General features: G+C 43.0%; 1 protein-coding gene across 3 annotated transcripts in view; it reads left to right on the top strand.

Moving 5' to 3' along the window:
* The window catches only part of LOC120053554 (cAMP-specific 3',5'-cyclic phosphodiesterase 4D-like), a 275,152-nt gene extending 257,549 nt beyond the window's left edge, over positions 1–17,603 (top strand). For 2 of the 3 annotated variants that reach the window (XM_039000723.1, XM_039000803.1), the window contains exons 6-14: positions 5,580–5,692; positions 13,739–13,832; positions 13,965–14,143; positions 14,303–14,401; positions 14,514–14,678; positions 14,863–14,962; positions 15,369–15,523; positions 15,742–16,047; positions 16,217–17,603. In XM_039000723.1, the coding sequence (XP_038856651.1) occupies positions 5,580–5,692; positions 13,739–13,832; positions 13,965–14,143; positions 14,303–14,401; positions 14,514–14,678; positions 14,863–14,962; positions 15,369–15,523; positions 15,742–16,047; positions 16,217–16,690 (1,685 nt within the window). In that variant the 3' untranslated portion in view covers positions 16,691–17,603. Of the gene's footprint in view, positions 1–5,579; positions 5,693–10,964; positions 11,013–13,738; positions 13,833–13,964; positions 14,144–14,302; positions 14,402–14,513; positions 14,679–14,862; positions 14,963–15,368; positions 15,524–15,741; positions 16,048–16,216 lie in introns of those variants that run through there. The other variant, XM_039000886.1, reaches the window with a different exon arrangement.
* Positions 17,604–21,746: the final 4,143 nt, after the last annotated feature.

Genomic DNA, 21,746 nt, shown 5'->3' with positions numbered 1-21,746 from the left:
AATAGACCAATGCGGAGTGATGTAGGTTTATGAACTCAGAGCTCTGAGAGACAATAGTGCTGGTCTAGTAGTAAGCAACCTGCTGTGATCCAGACTAGGTGGTGAGGGAGAAAAAGCTGTTGTCACTTTATTCATTCTGATCTGATGTGCTTCACTTAATAGGGACAGACTGCATCCTGGATAATTGCATTGTTGTTATCATAGTAGTTATAGAAGAACAACATGGTATAAGGGACAAAGTATTGCCATGTAATAATAATATAATTTTTTTGCATATCCCAACTGGGGTCACGGCCTTGATCTGCCATTATCAATGGCAACCCTGGGAGGGTTAAGTGCCTTGCTCAAGGGCACATAAACAGATGTTTCACCTTGTCGACTCTGGGATTCAAACTGACAACCTTTCAGTTACTAGGACCGTCGCTAACCACTAGGCTACCTGCCGCGAGGTGTATCTCTCGAAGAGTTTCCTTCTAGTTTTATATCTTGAAGATTGGACATCAAATAAAATGGAATCAAACCAAAACACAATGATGATGATGATGATGATGATGGTTATGATAATTATGATTTCCAAAGCAATGACAACATACATTAGTTTAGAACAGCAACATGTCCCTGCTGGCGGTATGTACAGCATTACCCTTCTCCCACTTCCAGTCCCAGTCCAGCTCCAGTGTTCCTATCCTCTCCGGTCCAGGGTTTGGCAGCAGCCTGCCATCTGTGCAGCAGAGTAGTCTCTCTTGCACTGGTGTCTGATGTCGCACTAGGCATGAGAAGAATGTCATTGACGTCAGTGCAGTCCCTGTCAGAGAGAGTGGCACCCCACCCACTGATACCAAATCAGAGAGGGAGAAAGATAACGAGAGAGGGATAACGAGAGAGGGAGAGAGATAACGAGAGGGAGAGAGATAACGAGAGAGGGAGAGGAAGAATGATACACGGAGGGAGAGGGAGGGAAAAGGAAAAAGATGAAGAGGAGGAGGAGAGGCAGAGAAATGTAAAAGAGAGGGTGAGAGAGGGGGCAAAGAGGAAAAAGTAATGTAATGCCGATGTTTGTGAGGGTTGTGAGTTATGTTGGGAATATTACTGTACATGTGGCACACACATACGCACACACACTCCATTGCCCTCCACCCTGCCCTTTCCCACCTAGACAAAATGAATACCTACGTGAAAATGCTGTTCATTGACTACAGTTCAGCGTGCAACACCATAGTGTCCTCGAAGCTCATGACTAAGCTAAGGACCCTGGGACTAAACACCTCACTTTGCAACTGGATCCTGGACTTCCTGACGGGCCGACCCCAGGTGGTGAGGGTAAGCAACAACACATCCTCCACGCTGACCCTCAACACAGGGCCCCTCAGGCCCTGTTCACTCACAAAGTTTGCCGACGACACAACGGTGGTAGGCCTGGTGGTGGTAGGTCTGATCACTGACGGCAATGAGACAGCCTGCAGGGGGAGGTCAGAGACTTAGCAGTGTGTTGCCAGGACATCAACCTCTCCCTCAGTGTCAGTAAGACCAAGGAGCTGATCGTGGACTACAGGAAACAGAGGGCCGAGCACGCCCCAATTTACATCGACGGGGCTATAGTGGAGCAGGTCGAGAGCTTCAAGTTCCTCGGTATCCACATCACTAAGGATCTATCATGGTCCAAACACACCACCACAGTCGTAAAGACGGCACGACAATGCCTCTTCCCCCTCCGGAGGCTGAAAAGATTTGGCATGGACCCTCATCCTCAAAAAGTTCTACAGCTGCACCATCTTGACTGGCTGCATCACCGCTTGGTATGGCAACTGCTCGGCATCCGACTGCAAGGCACTACAGAGGGTAGCTGTGTATGACCCAGTACATCACTGGGGCCGAGCTCTCTGCCATCCAGGACCTCTATACCAGGCGGTGTCAGAGGAAGGCCCAAAAAACTGTCAAAGACTCCAGCCACCCAAGCTACAGGCTGTTCTCTCTGCTACCGTACGGCAATAGCTACCAACAGGACCCTGAACAGCTTCTATCCCCAAGCCTTAAGACTTCTAAACAAGACTGCAAAATAGCTAATCAAATGGCTACCCGGACTACCTGCGTACAGGTACATACAGTAGCTACCTCAATTTCCTCGTACCCCTGGACATCAAATCATATAGCCATGTTATTTTCTACTCCCTATATATAGTCATGTTATTTTCTACTTCCTGTATATAGTCATGTTATTTTATACTCCCTGTATATAGCCATGTTATTTTCTACTCCCTGTATATAGCCATGTTATTTTCTACTCCCTATATATAGTCATGTTATTTTCTCCTCCCTGTATATAGTCATGTTATTTTCTCCTCCCTGTATATAGCCATGTTATTTTCTCCTCCCTGTATATAGCCATGTTATTTTCTACTCCCTGTATATAGCCATGTTATTTTCTACTCCCTGTATATAGCCATGTTATTTTCTACTCCCTGTATATAGCCATGTTATTTTATACTCCCTGTATATAGCCATGTTATTTTCTCCTCCCTGTATATAGCCATGTTATTTTCTACTCCCTGTATATAGCCATGTTATTTTCTACTCCCTGTATATAGCCATGTTATTTTCTGCTCCCTGTATATAGCCATGTTATTTTCTACTCCCTGTATATAGCCATGTTATTTTCTACTCCCTATATATAGCCATGTTATTTTCTACTCCCTGTATATAGCCATGTTATTCTTACTTGTTATTTATATTTGTTATTCACTGTGTATGTGTTCCTCGTGTCATTATTTCATTTTTTTAAATGTTATTTTACCTTATCTTTATCTTATCTTTAACTCTGCATTGTTGGACCCTTTGTTGGACCCATAAGTAAGCATTTCACACCTGTTGCCTACGAAGCATGTGACAAATAAAATGTGATTTGATTTGAATGTTCTTTACTTTGCGCCAGCTGTCTTACTGTACATTAGTTCATAATCAGACACACTCCAATGCCTACAGTATGTGTGTTTCTTAATCCACAGCTGATTGCTCTCTCTGTATGCTTTAGTTACACACATGGTGTAATGCAACATATCTAGGGTTGCAAAGCTACTGGTAATTTACCAAAGTGACCGGAATCTTCAGTCATTTTGGTGATTAACAGAAAATCTATGGCAATCTATCGTAACGTTGGTCATTTATACTTGAATAACTTATTAAAAATGTATTCATTCATATATAGTATTCATTCTTTATATCTGTGTCCATTTTGTCTATGAGTTTCTAATGTATAGACCATATGATTCAAGAGAAAATAGCCAAATTAATGAAAAAAGCATGTAATCAACAATGACATTGTTTTCAATTTCCTCTGCAACTCGTCCAACTATTGACTTTTTTCACAACTGGCACCAGTTTGACGCCAAAACATTGACAGCAAATACATATTGACATAGTAAAATAAAAAAGTGTGTAAAAAAATGTTTTTAAGGATATTTCATGACGAAACCGTTATTAAACGCCAATGTTATTCACTAAATTGATGGTTTATATTTAGGAAAATGTTTAACAGCTTTGTCATTCAACTTTTTTTGTCATCTTAGTTAATTATTTATATATTAGTTAATTATTTATTTATATATTTTACATATGATAAGGCCAGAGAGAGGGCCAGAGATAGTTACGGACACGTGATAATCTGCAATACCCTAAAGGGCCGCTAGATGTATTTTGATAAATTACATAAAATCTGGTAGTTTACTAGGAAACTTAGACAGTCTCCAGTAATACATCCTGCCTTGGCAACCCTAACCATATCCCATTGCCTTAAAAGTTCTCCCCAATTCTAATTTAGACAATATTAATATTAATTGGCTTTTGAGGTGACACATTTTATTCATGTATGACTTGCATACATTTGCAGTGGAAATAGGGAATATGGACTACAATAGGAATGAAAAATATTTGATACACTGTTATTTCAGGTTTGAAAGGGGTTAGAATAGACTTCTGACACCTCAACCATGACATTGTTTGAAACTGTCTGTCTTCACCCGTATTATTTAGACTGTTCCTTTTGAAAAAGCTTCTACTAGTTCACTGTCAGACATCTGTCTGAGGCACATACTGCATGGTATCTCTTTTTCTCCATCCCTCTTTCTCTGTCTCTCTCCTTATCTGTACATCACCCCTCCCTCTCTGTAGAATGGATACACACATTGAGCTCCAGGTCTACTGCCCCATACTCCAGGCCAGGCTTTCAGTGCGGCCCTCCCCTATCCACAGTGCAGTCCTCTCAGGCTTTAGGTACAAGCTCTGAGGAAGAGCATCGATCTGCCGTCTGGATACCAGGGAGGCTACACACACAGCATCTATAGGACGGAGCCCAGACACAACACACACCCATTGGATTATAAGCACTTTTGTCTCTGGATAGCGTTGACGTGTAGCTTTTATGCTCCAGGGAGGCTGAGAAGGCAGAGTGATGTGTTATGGTTAGCTCTCCATCTGGCGCGCGTGTGTGTGTGGTGTGTGCGGTAAGCACTCACCCCCCAGCAAGCCGGCCAGGCAGCCAACCAGCATGCTACAGTGTGCTCCCCATTGTTCCTGCCTGGAGATGAAAACCTGCTGGGTGTGAGATTGTGGTTTGGACAGCGTCTGGACCTACTGCCCCTCCTCCTCCATCCCTCCCTCATCCCTCCTCTCGGCAGACATGGGCCTGCTAATTAAACTGCTCTTCATCCTGCTCCATGACTGGAATTATATATCTTCTATTGACTGTATACTGAACCTCAGACACACACATCATTGAGAGACTGGGATTGTGTTGTTTTGCATTTGTGTGTATGTATGCATGTGTATGTCTCTGTTTTATTGTTTTATGTATCAGATCTGAACCTAAAGGCCACCCTCCATATTCCCTGTCTCTGCTGTGATTTTAACTGAGGCACACTCAACAGCCTTCCTGCTCTGTAACGCTGGATGCTCATGTAAAGGACGTCACGCTGCTTACTTAGCGAGTACCACCTTCCTCCTGATTCAGCCCATATCTGGTGTGAACTCAGGACCTGTGCCTTGCTAGCACACGTGACTGCCCTCCTGCGTCTTGCCAGTCAGCGCCACATGAAAAGCTAGCTATTCGCTGGCGCAAGTGGGGACACTTCAGGCTGAGGAGTATGTTTCACACATCCCCATGTGCTACACTCCGCTCTGGTTGACCATGTTCATTCCCCGTCTCTCACGGTTCCAGGACTATACGCCCCTGTCATTCCTCCAAAGGTTTGGACAGTAGGACTTTTGGACACGGGGGGGGGGGGGGATCTCTGGCTTTGAACAACCTGGTTCAGGGTGTTGGTCTCTGGGATAGGATTCAGGACTCTAGGCCTCTCTGGTCTCTCCCTATCAGGGTGTCTGTCTTGGGGTGGAAATCAGACTTGTGACTTGGCCCCTCTCACTCTCCTACTGGCCCCTCTGCACCAGTATGAAGAGTCACCCATGCGTCCACTCGGGGCATCTCAGCATCGCTGTGTGTGGGGAGGCAGACCCCGGGCCAGCTGCCTGCGCTAGGCCCCTGAAGCGCCCCTGTACTGACCCCCTGCCCCCCTGTCTCGTCCCCCCAGAGGAGGCCTACCAGAAACTGGCCACCGAGACGTTGGAGGAGCTGGACTGGTGCCTGGACCAGCTGGAGACCCTGCAGACCAGACACTCAGTTGGCGAGATGGCCTCCAACAAGGTAACAACAAAAACCTTTCCCTTATGTGTCATATTTATTTATTTATTTTTTCGTTTTTGTTTAAAACAGGTGAGTAATTGGATGACCAATTGTCATTAGCAATTGAGATTGTTGGCTTCCCACATGGTTGGAACAACAACAACAAAAACTATTTTCTCTCTCTCTCTGGCCTCTTCGTGCCTCTTCTACAACAGTTGTATCTGTACTAATATTCGTATTAATTCATACATCTCTTTTGTATCAGTATCTGTATCTGTATCTAGCATTGTCATGCAGGGAGGGAGGTGTGCAGGGAGCATGCTCAGCTCAGATCTCTCCAGCAAGGCCTTGACGTGCTGCATGCTGATCAGCTCTGGGCTCTGCTGAGAGACTGCCTGCCTGCTGATGTCACACCCCGTGATGTCACAATAGGGGGATGGGCCTGGCATGAGATACAGGAGAGGCAGGCAGACAGACAAATGGATGGGACACAGTCAGACACAGATCTGGTAACACTACCAGATGGCAGTACAACCACAGACAGACAGACAGACAGACAGACAGACAGACAGAAGCACAGGCTCTACTCTGTAGCATTGTCACTCTGTAGCATTGTCGCACACACAGCTATCCCTGGTTTCCATAGCAACACACACAGGCCTGGTTGGCTTACCGTCTCACTCCAGCACACAGTAATGGTGCTCCAATACACACACACACAACCATCAACCTACAACATGGCATTTCATGACTATAACATCAAATTGAAGTATTTCATTCCGTAAATACAGAACAGTAGCATTGGATACCAGAATAGCAGTATCATTCATATATATTTGTGTTATTTTGTGCTATTCGTATATTGTGCTATACACTGCACAGGAAGGCTTATAATAATGGCTGGAATGGAGTGAATATAATGGTATCAAACACATGGAAACCAGGTGTTTGATAACATTCCATGAATTATGTTCCAGTCATTACTATGAGCCCATCCTCCCCAATTAAGGTGCCCCCAGCCTCCGGTGATACACTGAGTGTACAAAACATTAAGAACACCGGCTCTTTCCATGACACAGACTGACCAGTTGAAAGCAATGAGTCCTTATTGATGTCACTGGTTAAAACCACTTCAATCAGTGTAGATTAAGGGTAGAAGACAGGTTAAAGAAGGATTTTTAAGCCTTGCGACAATTGAGACATGGATTGTGTATGTGAGCCATTCAGAGGGTGAATGGGCAAGACAAAATATTTAAGTGCCTTTGAACAGGGTATGGTAGTAGGTGCCAGGTGCACCGGTTTAAATGTGTCAAGAAAATCAACGCTGCTGAGTTTTTCATGCTCAACAGTTTCTCGTGGTGTGTATCAAGAATGGTCCACCACCCAATGGACATCCAGCCAACTTGACACTGTGGGAAGCATTGGAGTCAACAAGCATGCCTGTGAAACGCTTTTGACACCTTGTAGAGTCCAGGTCCTGACGAATTGAAGCTGTTCTGAGGACAAAAAGGGATGCTGCTCAATATTAGGAAGATGTTCATAATGTTTTGTACACTCAGTGTGGCTATAGAGGGTTCGCAGGTTGCATCGTGTGCATTATAAAGGACTTAAGTAGAACTTAGAGTACAGGCTGGGGTTTCATAAGAGCTAGCTGGTGTAATTGCATGTACTGTATGTAATGGTGACATCACAGTTATTGTTACACAGGAGTGATGTCATTCCATAGAGATTGTTTGTTTTGGACTGATGCCCAACTGAGCATTCTACTCGATGCATCGTCAATGAGTGCCGATGACGATTTAATCAAAAGTGTATTACAACGGCTTGGAAATACAGTGCCGTTCAATAGGAGGAAAATAATTAGTAGGAGAACCTTGTATCATTTTGATGTTGGCAGATTGACTTTAGACGCAGTATAAGCATCGCTAGTTAGCAAAGATTGAGCGGAGGACACTGGATTTTAGATAGCTAACGTTAGCATTTCTAGCTATTTTTGACTAACTTTCCTAGCTAAAGACAACATTGCCATCTGTCTAAAGTAAATTTGACGACATGATAATGCAGGCAAAGTTGTGTCCTACTAAATATTTGACCAGTTTAGCAATGTCATCGTATTTCCAGGCACCATAGTATAATTTAGAACAACAGTTGTTAGCCTCCGTCCAGAATGAATGGGCTTTTCACGACTTTAGGGCACCACTATTACACAGCCGGTAGAGGGCGGCTTGAGAAGGTTCACGACGTGATGGATGTGAAACCTATTAATTACTAGAGGGGCTATGTCATAAACTCTCAGAGTTCTAAAATAGGATCAAAATGGTGGGCATATTGGTCAGGGGGAAATCCAAACTATTCTAATTGAAATGAATGGCAGTAGAAGCATAATCCAGATTTTACTTATGAAGGATAATAAAAGTAAGGCATGTAATATATAAGAAATTGTATAACAGAATTATTACCAACCCAAAATCTTGTCATATAATTAGAAATACAGTTTATACGGGTTTTATACACATTTTCTGTATAAATAGCCTCTAAAATATATGTAAACAGACCATAAATGTCAAATTTGTTGTATCCTTGGAAAGCTGTGAGTGCTATTATATGATACAATATCAGTACTTGTTGCATTTCCAACTTGTCTAAGTCCTATCATCAACTGATCTGAGCCAGTGTATGTCTGTGGATTGACTGCATTGTTTGAATGGAATGTTGGCATATTGGCAGTTAATTAGAAAAATGTATAGAAATATTCCTTTAAAACTGGCTAGCTAACAAACATACCACCGTTCAAAAGTTTGGGGTCACTTAGAAATGTACTTGTTTTTGAAAGAAAAGCAAAAAAAAATGTCCATTAAAAATAACATCAAATTGATCAGAAATACAGTGTAGACATTGTTAATGTTGTAAATGACTATTGTAGCTGGAAACGGCAGATTTTTTATGGAATATCTACATAGGCGTACAGAGGCCCATTATCAGCAACCATCACTCCTGTGTTCCAATGGCATGTTGTGTTAGCTAATCCAAGTGTATCATTTAAAAGGTTTTTTGATGAGCGCCGAAAAAGGCATATACTGTATCAATGTTCTCATCACCTTTTCAAACGTCCGAAATCTCTGTCTATTTCTAGTGAGCACCTTGTATTTTCCACCCACCTATTTGATTATGTCACACTCACATGTCATTATTGTCCCTGATCTACCCTGAAATTGTAGAAAGACATATTGGTTATTGATAGCAAAGGGCATGTTGTATTAATAATGGACATATGTCATTATGTGGAATCATGTGTAAACTGTGTGTGTTGTTAGATTTTACATACACACAAAAATCTTCCACCAAAATAAAAGTGAGAAAACAAACAATAGCTCTAGATATGAGATCCATTTGATTGGGTCTATATTCCGTAGGGAATTCCTATTTTGGGTCCCACTTCAAATTACATACAAGTCTCAGCTAAACATGGTGTGATTTCTACCCAAAGGTGTGTGTTCACACCTCTTCGCTGAGCTATCAATAGCATACCGGCTAGCTAGCTGACCGTGTGTGTGCGTGTGTGTGCGCATGTGTGCATGTGTGTGCACACGCATTTGTACGTGCATGGGTGTTTTGTGGGCCTGTGACGGCCTGTTCTTAGTCTCTTGGACCCAGGCAGAGGTGCTATATCTCTCTCAACGGGTGACCAGCAGTCTCATCTGTTCCAGCAGCTGTTAACTACCCACATTTCATTCTGGGCACCTTTGGGGACGCAAGGTGTAAAGTAATCTGAGACACGACAGCACCCTCACACTGATATAGTGGCTCTGTCTGTCTACTATCTACTGAGGGTATTTTGGTTGTCCCAAGGCTTTACTTCATTGTTTTAGGTAGGAAACTAATAGTGTACTAATCTAAGTATGCCCACCAGTCTAGTTTGCCATTCTAAATACTTTGAGGTGGCATGTTAATTTAAGCAAAACTCTATCGTGCTCTCTTTTCCTCTGTTAATGATTTGAATGTGTTCTGACTACTATCCATCCATACTCCATCCAAACTGCTTCAGAAGTACACATACAGTGGTGCTGTACCCATCCCCAGTTCAGAGAAAGCACAGCCAGGTTATTGCTCGCCATACAACTCTGGACCATGGGTTGTGTCCCAAATGGGACCATATCCCCTATATAGTGCACTTCTTTTGACCAAAGGACAAAGCCATGGTCTCATAGTCAAACTAATGGAATCCAGCTTCATGTATGCCCCTTAGTGAAGTGGCATACAGTATTCTCTATGCTGTACTAACTGTTCCAGACAGTCCAGTGATGCTCATGACTTGTGAAAGTTTAATGGGATTTAAACTTGTGGTTTTCTCCCAGGAAATTTGCCTGAATTATTTTCAGTGTGAATATTGCATGACCAAGATGAGACAATCTCCGCTTCCAGCAAGTGTCTCACAGATTACCTCAGCTAGATGACACACACACACAGCACAAGCAAACAGTATGTCCCCATCCCGCTGTACTGCACAATTTTTTTTTAAATATGGGGGGAAAACTCCTCAGAGGACTAACTTCCAACCTCGACCTCAGCCAATTACACAGAAGGATGAGCTCACTCTGCTCCTGTCCAGCCAATTAGCTGTGGTGATGAGCTCACTGTTTTCCCTATCCTCTCCCTGATAGGCTGTGTGTGTGGATGAGGGCAGCAGCCGTGTGCTTCAGTGTGTGTGATAGACAGGCAGAAGCAGCCTTATTTACAAACCATTGACAGGAGACCTTCTCTCTCCACGAGCACCGGCAGCATCCAAGCATCCTCCTCTCACTTCATCTATTATTCACACACCCCAGCTGTGTGTGTGTGTGTGTGTGTGTGTGTGTGTGTGTGTGTGTGTGTGTGTGTGTGTGTGTGTGTGTGTGTGTGTGTGTGTGTGTGTGTGTGTGTGTGTGTGTGTGTGTGTGTGTGTGTGTGTGTGTGAGAGAGAGAGAGAGAGAGAGAGAGAGAGAGACAGAGAGGATGCTCTCATCAGAGCCCCGGGCACCCACACTCTGTCCCCAGCTTCCCCAGAGTGCAGTGCTCCAGTCAGGATCCTGGACTATTGCTTTCCCAATGGAGAGGTACGGAGCAGATATGACAGACTGTGTTCAGTGGATGGACCTGCTGTATACCTCAAAACTCCTCTTATTCATGGACTCTGTGCTCTCGCTGTATTGAGCTGCTTTTGCTGGTGGTCTCTCTCGCCTGTTTCTGTGTGCTGTAGCTGGCTCTAGTCTGCCTGTTCTCTTTATATTTGGACCACATATTTAGTTTTTTCAAAATGCCTGAGGCCAACTACCTGCTCTCTGTGTCCTGGGGATATATCAAGGTAAGATGTGAGGTAGAGTTTATTATTCTAATACTATTAATATATTGTTTTCTGAAAAAGCAGCCATCATTCCTCTGATGAGGTGAGAATGATGTCATTACCAGACAAAGGAAAAGCAGGCTTGTCCCTGACATCCACTTGAACTTTGTTTATTTGAGCTGTAAATAGAGAGACAAAGGTGTTGTGTGACATAATCCATGTGTACTTCTGGCATTCTAAATAAATGGTAGTATGGCTGGGTGTGTCGTCTGCAGCTGCCCCAGTTGGTGTGATAATGGTGTTGCTCTCACTGCCGGCTACAGATGCCTCTATGGAAGAGTATGTTCACATGACTTATAGCTTATAGCATACAGGGACTAGTTTTGGTATGAAATGCTGTGTGGGAAAGGGTGACATTGAGTGCATTGGTGAATATCAAAGGGCTGTATCGACGGCAGTCACTTTCTAGAACAAACATTATTTTGCTTTGGGTACCAAAATAATTGCAGCGACTCTATTGTAAGGAAGGGAAGATTCAAGCTTCACCAACATGTCCAGCGATGCAGAGATGTTCAGCACTTTGTTCCACACTCATATACACAGTGTATGTCTGTTTGATCATTGGATAAGGTCGCTTGAAGGTGATGAGTTCAAATCCCTTAGTTTGGCCGGGGTCAACAACTGCCAGGTTTAGAATGAAATGTAAATGTTGTCAGCACTACAGTTGAGGACAGTAGACGCTAGGGCTGGAAAATTGGCAGGGACCTCACGATACGATATTCTCATGATTCTCACGATTTTATATGTGTTACGATTCAATACTGCGATTTTACTATGATTTTGACGTTCGAAACAAATTGCTGACAATACCTGCTGCAGAGAGACAATAGAGAGCATGAAGAAACAAGTTCTGATCAGTCAGGGAAGTAATAGTGCTAAAAACATGTTGGCTCACTATTTAAAAAGAATATAGAGAACCAGCTATAGGATGAAAAATACTGGCGTTTTGGTGCAGGTACGGCCGACTAGCGCTAGCTAACGCTACCTATAGTAGTCCAAAAAAAAATATTTTATTAATCGATACTTGGAGACAAATATCGATAAAATATTTTCCCAAAATAATATTGTAGTATCATATTGTAATAGTAGACGCTCTTAGAAATATCACTATAGGTTCTTGGGCTTTATCTACTTGCGATGTCTTTGGGATATTGTAGCTAAATCTAATTTACAAATTATAGCCTATATCTGTGTGAAACTAGATACATATAACTAGATACAGCCTTCATACAGCCTTCTGTGTGAAACTAGATACATATAACTAGATACAGCCTTCATACAGCATTCTGTGTGAAACTAGATACATATAACTAGATACAGCCTTCATACAGCATTCTGTGTGAAACTAGATACATATAACTAGATACAGCCTTCATACAGCATTCTGTGTGAAACTAGATACATATAACTAGATACAGCCTTCATACAGCATTCTGTGTGAAACTAGATACATATAACTAGATACAGCCTTCATACAGCATTCTGTGTGAAACTAGATACATATAACTAGATACAGCCTTCATGTAGCCGCTGATGTAGCTGTGGTGAGAGAGCGCTGCAGGAAGGTGCGATAAAATGTATCATTTTACGGAACTGCTTCGCGGCGCTCGCTGAAGCCTTCAGCCTGGTTTCGCAATCACTGTTTTTTAAGAGTTCAGCTACACATTCCTCTGAATGTCCTCCAAATCGAAGGCCAAAGCTAAATTTGGGTCTGCCATTCCAGAGGGCGAGACTGAGGGAGAGTGGGAGCAAAGGATAGGGAGAATGAAAGTGGGTGATGGAGAATTGGGTTACTGATTACATCAGAACTGTTGCTAGCAGGGGGGTGCAGCGGGTATCTCACCTGATCTGTACTCCCTCCAACCTCTCAACTGTGTGTGTGTGTGTGTGTGTGTGTGTGTGTGTGTGTGTGTGTGTGTGTGTGTGTGTGTGTGTGTGTGTGTGTGTGTGTGTGTGTGTGTGTGTGTGTGTGTGTGTGTGTGTGTGCGTGTGTGTGTGTGTGGAGCATGCTGTAATAGTACTGATTAAAGTGTGGTGTCTCACAGTGTCTGCTGTTTCCCTTCTAAAAGACTCTCCTACCTTTAGAAATTACTTTAGCCGGGGCCTTCCGAGTGGCGCAGTGGTCTAAGGCGTTACTACAGACCCGGGTTCATTCCCAGGCTGTCCCACTTTGGGAGTCCCAAAGGATGGCACACAATTGGCCCAGTGTGGTCTGGGTTAGGGGAGGGTTTGGCTGGTGGGGCTTTACTTGGCTCATCACACTCTAGTGACTCCTTGTGGCGGGCCGGGTGCCTGCAGGCTGACCCCGGTCGCCAGTTAAACAGAGTTTCCTCTGACACATTGGTGCTTCTCGGTTAAGCTGGCGGGTCATTTTTTGAAGGACGTATGCCTGTTGGGGAGTTGCAGCGTTGAGACAAGATCGGGGTGTAAAATAATAATAAATATAAAAAGATAAGATATGACTTTGGCCCTCAATGGCAGATATGGCCATACAGAATCCTCCAATTTGTGCTTCAGGATTCCACCAACATAACTTAAATCATACAAAATCATGATTGACACATCTAGTGCAGAATGTAACTCCATATTTTTTTTCCTGGTATACTACACACTGTAACCCCTTCTCTCTGTGTCCGTATGTCTGTGTGTGTCTGTGTGTGTGTCTGTGTGTGTGTGTTGTGTTCCAGTTCAAGAGAATGTTGAACAGGGAGCTCAGCCACCTGTCTGAGATGAGTCGCTCAGGGAACCAGGTGTCAGAGTTCATCTCCAGCACCTTCCTGGGTGAGTGACCACAGTTACCACTGGGCTCCTCCCTGCTCATTCTGGACCCTGTAGAGATGCCAGAGCTGTGTCCCAAATGGCACCCTATTGGACGTCTCACTCACTGTCTCTTATTCTATGTGTTTGACACAGACAAGCAGCACGAGGTGGAGATGCCGACTCCCCAGACGCAGAAGGAGAAGGAAGACAAGAAGAATAGGCCCATGTCTGAGATCAGTGGGGTGAAGAAACTGCAGCACAGCTCCAGCCTCACCAACTCTAACATACCCCGCTTCGGAGTCAAGAGCGAGACTGAGGACGAACTGGCTAAGGTGGGCAGCAGTGGGAGAGAGGGTTAGGGAGAAAGAGGGATAGAGGGTGATATAGGGGAGAGAGTTTAGAGAGGAGGGATAGAGAAAGAGTAGAAGACCAAGAGAGTGAGGCTCTAAAACGACTATATCAGTGTAAGAATGGTTGTTTTCCCTTTGCAGGAGCTGGAGGATGTAAATAAATGGGGCCTTAACGTTTTCAAAGTCACTCAGTTCTCTGGGAACAGGCCCCTGACCGTCATGATGCACACTATATTCCAGGTATACATGAGTTCAATTTGATCTGCTTTATTTTTGTTGATTGTACTAACATGACTTGTATCCACAGTCTACTACAATACAACATTATGTTTTTGTTTTCTTTTTCTTATAGGAGAGAGACTTGTTAAAAACTTTTAAAATTCCACTCGACACTTTTATAACCTACCTGATGACCTTAGAAGACCATTACCATGGCGATGTGGCCTACCACAACAACATCCATGCTGCTGATGTCACCCAGTCCACTCACGTGCTGCTATCCACCCCCGCTCTAGAGGTTGGACCCCTCAATCAATCAGTCAATTCATCAAGAACACTGCATTTGTATTTGTACAAAACCTAGACCCACAAAAATATACTTCAGCTTTAATTTGTCAGGATTGTAACTGACAGATTTCTGATTGCTGTTATTTGGTTGAAAGTCTGGTGTGACCCTGTACTGTCCGCTCTGCTGTTCCCAGGCTGTGTTCACAGACCTGGAGATCCTAGCTGCCATATTTGCCAGTGCTATTCATGACGTGGACCACCCTGGAGTCTCCAACCAGTTCCTCATCAACACCAGTGAGTCTAAATACAGACCTGATTTAACAGTTACGTCACTGACTTACACAAGGCATGATGGATGCCCTCTGTCTCTCCTCCGCATTTGGGATTAACACTCAACATCAAGCACACAGGTTACTAAACAACCCTACTGAGAGATTCAATCCACCCATGTGCACACACACACACAAACACACACCCCCTCCGTTGTGCCATGTGGTGTCTCCCTGAAGTCCAGAGGGGGATGCCCTGCAGCGAAGGCAGTAGGAGTCGTCAGTCAGGAAACACTAGAATGAGCCTCTGTCAGCCAGAACACCAGATCTGTTTAAGTGAATATTTATGTTAAAGCTATAAGAACCTCAACAACACCTCTTCATTGAACATGTCAAACATCTGAGTCAGTGTATGTGTGTTTGTCCCCCAGACTCGGAGCTGGCCCTCATGTACAATGACTCGTCAGTCCTGGAGAACCACCACCTGGCTGTGGGCTTCAAGCTGCTTCAGGAAGAGAACTGTGACATCTTTCAGAACCTCAGCAAGAAACAACGACAATCACTGCGCAAGATGGTCATCGACATCGTTAGTGACTGGATAGTAATCAGTAACCAATAGGAACATCTCTGAAATAGTGTTCACATCAGCTTAAAAAATGTCCATGGTTATACTTGAGTGCTACTGTTTACTTCTTCTATGTTATCAGATGTTACCAAACTCTCCATTAATATAGAAGATGTGTTCTATTGGTTTGTCCCTGGCAGTATTGTGACAGCCTGTGTTGTGTCTCTGGTGGTTCCCAGGTCCTAGCGACTGACATGTCCAAGCACATGAACCTCCTGGCTGACCTGAAGACCATGGTGGAGACCAAGAAGGTGACCAGCTCTGGAGTTCTACTCCTGGACAACTACTCTGACAGGATCCAAGTTTTGCAGAACATGGTGCACTGTGCAGACCTGAGTAACCCCACCAAGCCACTGCAGCTGTACCGCCAGTGGACCGACCGCATCATGGAAGAGTTCTTCACCCAGGGGGACAGGGAGAGGGAGAGAGGCATGGAGATCAGCCCTATGTGTGACAAACACAACGCCTCTGTCCAGAAGAGCCAGGTACCCCAACAAACCAGACGCACATGGACTGTAACACTCACTCTGCTTTGAAACAAACCACCCCAAAACACTCATACAACCCCCCCCCCCCCCCCAACAGGCACACACCAAACACACACACACAAATCCTTTCTATTGTTTTAACTAACCCTCTCTGTCCTCTCTCCAGGTGGGCTTTATTGACTACATCGTCCACCCTCTATGGGAGACATGGGCAGACCTGGTGCACCCTGACGCTCAGGACATCCTGGACACTCTGGAGGACAACAGGGAGTGGTACCAGAGCACCATCCCCCAGAGCCCCTCACCTACCCTGGACGAGCCTGAGGACGGCAGCCGTCCCCCTGGTGGGGACAAGTTCCAGTTTGAACTCACCCTGGAGGAGGACGGGGAATCGGACACGGAGAAGGACAGTGGCAGCCAACCCGAGGAAGAGGATGAAGAAGAGGAGAACAGTTGTAGTGACTCAAAAACACTCTGTACGCAGGACTCAGAGTCGACAGAGATACTACTGGACGAACAGGTGGGGGAGGAGGAGGAAGAGGAAGTGGAGGGAGAGTCCTCTTCATCACAACCTTGTGTAGTGGAGGAGGAAGAGGAGGGGGAGGAAGGGGAAGGGGAAGAGAAACCAGCCGATACATAGCAGTGTATGGACTGCAACTAAACTTTTCTTCTTAGTAACCAGAGATTATTATTTCTAGAGTATTTTGGGGGTTTTATGGACTATGTCTGTTATTTTTTTGATATATTTATGTTTAGGGTTCCAAAGCGCACGCTGTTCACCCCTTGGCCACTCCTCCCTCCTCATCCTTGGTCAGCTTCTCAGACACACCCACTGGTACTTCTACAACTTTTTTGCACTCAGGAAAACTCTTTTCCATTCCCGTTTGTACCGGAGTAGTCTGTGTGTTACTTCACTTCAAAACCTAGTCCTAGTGTGTTGAAGTTACATTAAGGATTATGATTAGAGTTTAGAGTGTGTTTGATGCTGTTCATATACAGTATATCTCTACTCCTTTCAGCCTTGGGTGACCAATGGCGGTGTTTCTGTGTGTTATTAAGTGCCCATTCTTCAGAAGTGACTATATTGTCTGTTTTTCTTAGTTGTTTGTATTTATCAGCAAAGCAACACGCTACATTGTTGTGTGGTCTGGATGAATGAAATCCCTACAGGACACGTCACGATGGAGAGAGGCGCTGCAGCACATTGAGAGAAATGCATTGTGGGAATTTAACAAGACACTTTTCTGAAGTTTAAGTCTTCCTTGAAAACCTGACTAAAAAAGGCTAAGATCTTACAGCTCTAATGCTAGGTTTAACCTCGATAGAGTTTTTGTACCGTACCATACATAACATGGAGATCTATTGTAGATTCTACTTTTGTTAACCAGATAAAAAAAAGTGACTTTTGAAAACATTTGAAAGGCACTTGAAAACTGTTGATGAGAAATGCCTCATCTGCTACTGCTTTTCTGTGTGTAAAAGGGTAACTTACCAGTTATTGTTTTGGGGGAGTATTGGGGAGTATTCTCAGAATTACAAATCAAGCCCTTGCCCCTACCCTCTACGCAGTAGATCTGAGAGGATTGGATAGATATTAGCGGATCCAATCCTCTCAGATCTACAGGAGTGCCTAAAGGGTAGGTGCTAGGGCTTGATTTGGGATTGCACGTTTATCAAAAAGCATTTACACTATTACTCCCATACCACTGTCCCCATGTTCGGTTGTCATAATTGCGCAACAATCATTTCAAGGATTGTTTTCACTGAAGAAAAACATGACACATGTTGACACATACTTGACTTTACGTTGAATGAAATCATTTTGTCTGACTGACCAGAAAGAATCCTTGAAGTTCTACTTATTGTTGCCTGCAGTAAATATGAGCGCATGTCATCGGACAATGCAATGCTTGTTAGAAGCATTGGAGTGCTGCATTGGAGTGCTGCAAGTGTACAGAGGTGATGTCACCACGCTCTGCTGTACTGTGGAAGTCTATGGGGGGTTTGATACCTATAGCAATGTTATAATAGAATTTTGGTCATTTGGCGGATTGCGACACTTTTTGTGCTACGCACATGGTGACCTTATTTCCTATTACCTGTCAATCATGTCTCCATTTCCTGATTGTGGTGTAGGGAGGTGGTCAATTCGATTTCATATTCGGGAAGCAATTTATTGAATAATAGTTCAATAATAATAAATAATAATAAACACAGAGATGAATCTTTCAAATCCCTCAGATAAAGTAATATCTTTGTGAGATGTCTGAAATATGTACAGTGACAGTCATTATTACAACAACATTTGTGAGTGCTAATAAGAAACAAATCAATTCCGGTTCAATAATTGAAAGTTCCTCATTGAAAATAAATAGCTATTTTCAAGTCTTGAATAGGAATTTCAATTCATATCCTGAATTTACTTCAAATGGAATTGACCACAGCCCTTACTGCAGGTCAGTAATATTTTCCAATGCACTACATGGTTGATGTTTTCACACATTAGCGGTCACAAACAGCCATTCTAATTCCCATGTAAAATAGCCTTTTGAGTGACTAAAATATCACTCCTAATATTTTGGGGGGATAGAAATGTTCAACAACAACAAAATAACTACCAGGAAGTTTTAAATGACAGGCTGAGGTGGGGAGCTAATATTCATGAGCTTGCCTTGATTGACAGCTCTTAGAAAGGCCTATGTCATGAAACTTGGATGCAGTGAGCAGTGTTGCAGTAAAATCATCTCAAGCAGATTTGGTGAAACACAAAGCAACTCAAACAACATTGAAATTGCATCAATGATGTACATATTTGAATCTCCCATTCGGCATGTCTCTTGTGATGCGGTTCACAGCAGCACTGACAGATGTGTTGACATGACAACTGCGTCAGAGTTTTGTTCGACCCTTCCCCCCCTTTTGTTCCATGCTGTCTGAAGACCTAGCTAGCCACTAGCTAACACCAGACACAGATGAAAGGGGAGACATATAAGTATCTTTGCCATAGATGAATAGTGTACATTTAAAATTATATTTGCTGACACCCTACAGTCTAAATTTGGCAGCAGTAGAGTAGCTATATAAACCAAACCCCTCCGCAAACACACCTTCTAAAATGTTGGTAACAAGGCGGTACTTATTTAAATTAGGTAAGAGAATATCATGTTACCGTTGGTGTGTTAAAATTAGAGTTAGGGTGATGTCACCCTATCCCTTTAATAATCCCGCCTCCTGAATCCAAGTGTTTGACATGGGGGAGGGGACCCACACTTTTTCAATGTAGAAGCAACAGTCATTTTTCATACTTCTGGTCATTGTACTTTGATTTGGTTTCATCCAAATATCATCCAATTTGATTTAAAACATAATTTTGACTGTTCAAAATTGTCATTGTCATCACACTAACCTTGGATGTGTTTGTTTTGACCAAGAACACAAGACAATCAGCTCCATGGTGCAGTGGTCTCATAAGAAGACAAGTCGGCTATAGATAATGTCTTGATGTTTTCATATCTCACTACTTCACTTTTTTAAAATTAAAACTCGCCAAAACTCACGTGCTCATTAGGCTTGAACAAGACTCTATACACTTCAGCCAAGAGACTTTCTTTTACACGTTTCTATTGTTGTTGGTATTACAATTGATGCTATTATTTATTGATATATTTTTGTATTAGTTGTGTCTTTCTTGCCATATTAAGGCGGTACAGTAAAGCTTTCGCTGTAGCATAGACCGCAGTACAGACTTTCCAGTTACTATACCCAAATAGGCTTTCTTTCTCTAAATATGTACATACAGTATAAAAAAATCAAGAATTGTTAGAGTGCTTATTTGAAAAGAAATGTGTAATTTCAAATGTTTTATTTCATTCTTATGTTCTTGTGCCAAGTTGTTTTTCTCCATCCTCACCCGATGACCTTACCATAATACCGCTTTTCTGGTTGTATCTCTGTTTACAAACATATATTTATTGTGTTGTATATACTATAATTATTATTATTCTCATCATGATGCTGTTTGTTGTAAATTATTTACTCTTATCATCCCTTATGGTGATGGTGTGGCTGTACCTCTTGTTGAGAGAATGTTTATTACACATGCTTATTCAGTGTAAAATGATCCGTTGGTATTAGTTATCTGAGAAGCTTGCTCAGAGCGAAGGAGGACAGGGGAAAGCCAAATAGTTTTTTAGAGGAAGCTGTTCCTTGGCCCATGGGCTGTGCCTTAAATTCAACATGCCATGTTTTAGTGTGTCTTTTCTTTTTCTTCTCCTCGTTTGCTGCATTAGATAGTCTTGTGGTTTGACCTGACCTGACCCAGACAATGGCCTCGAGTTGTGAAAGGAACTCATGAAATAATGTTGCCTTTTTCCTTCACAGCCAAATCAGAAATATTATGTGAACATAGGAAAAAAGGCAGCACGTGCTACACATTCTGTTGTCAAGTTTGAAAACGGAGGTCATGGCTGTGGAGTTCCAGGTCGACTCGGGCCTAAAATCCACTAGATGAGTGGTGGCTTGGCCAAGCTGGATCTGTGGGGACGGTGGATCCTATAGGGTTGTGAAGCACCAAGACGTAGAGACACATCCACGTGTTCAGTCACTGCTGCATTTATTTAGGCTGAAACACTCACGATGTGCTACTCAGCCATGCTTGGCAAGCACGTTCACTCATACCACATGCAATATCCAAAACCACGGTCATCTTTCTGCTTGAAGAGGAGAAGGCTGGTAATTATGGAGTAAGGTGGGGTGGGGGTAAGGGGGGGTGTCATCCTAAAAACACGTCCTTCGATGGGGACTCTTATTTTGACACGCATACTGTAGATTCTAAACAGCCCTGGACCAATGGAATCAGTGGGTTCTTTTCTCATTTTGTGTTCTTATGGAATGAAAGAAATACACAAACTGTAACACACAAACTGTAACTTCAAAAAGGTCTTCAGGACAATTATTTTTGGGTTATGTCTTTAGAATGCCAACTTGTCTGGAAGTTTCACAAGACAGTATAAAGTTATTTTAATGGATTCCTTGTTAATTGCAGTCTATTGGATAGCACTGTAGATCATAAACTTTCAGTAAAAAAAAAGAAAACTGAAGAAAAAATGTTTTTATATGCAACAGATGAAATAAAAGCATGGGTTGATTCTGCCTACCTGTTGGTCTCTTCTCTGTCATTATATAGGAACTTGTACAGTTTATTTAGTAAAGATAAGCCTGTCTGTGATGATGATGATGATGATGATGATTCTAACAATCTTTAAGTGAAGTTGGCTTGGAGCAGGGATGATGACTGTCACGTTCCTGACCTGTTTTCTGTTGTTTGGTATGTGTTTATTGGTCAGGGCGTGAGTTTTGGGTGGGCAGTCTATGTTTTCTGTTTCTATGTTGGTTTTGGGTTGCCTGGTATGGCTCTCAATTAGAGGCAGGTGTTTGACGTTTCCTCTGATTGAGAGTCATATTAAGGTAGGTTGTTCTCACTGTTTGTTTGTGGGTGATTGTCGTCCGTGTCAGTGTATGTTCGCAACACACGGGACTGTTTCGTTGTCGTTAGTATATGTAGTCTGTTCCTGTTCGTGCGTTCTTCATGTTTTATGTAAGTTCTCTCGTTCAGGTCTGTCTAATTTGTTTTGTTGTTTTGTAAAATTATCAAGTGTTCTTCGTGTGTTTAGTTTCGTCTTGTTAAATAAAGTTCA

This window comes from Salvelinus namaycush, chromosome 1 (genome assembly GCF_016432855.1).
Source record: "Salvelinus namaycush isolate Seneca chromosome 1, SaNama_1.0, whole genome shotgun sequence".
NCBI lineage: Eukaryota > Metazoa > Chordata > Actinopteri > Salmoniformes > Salmonidae > Salvelinus > Salvelinus namaycush.
This window is presented reverse-complemented; position numbering and strand designations above follow the sequence as displayed.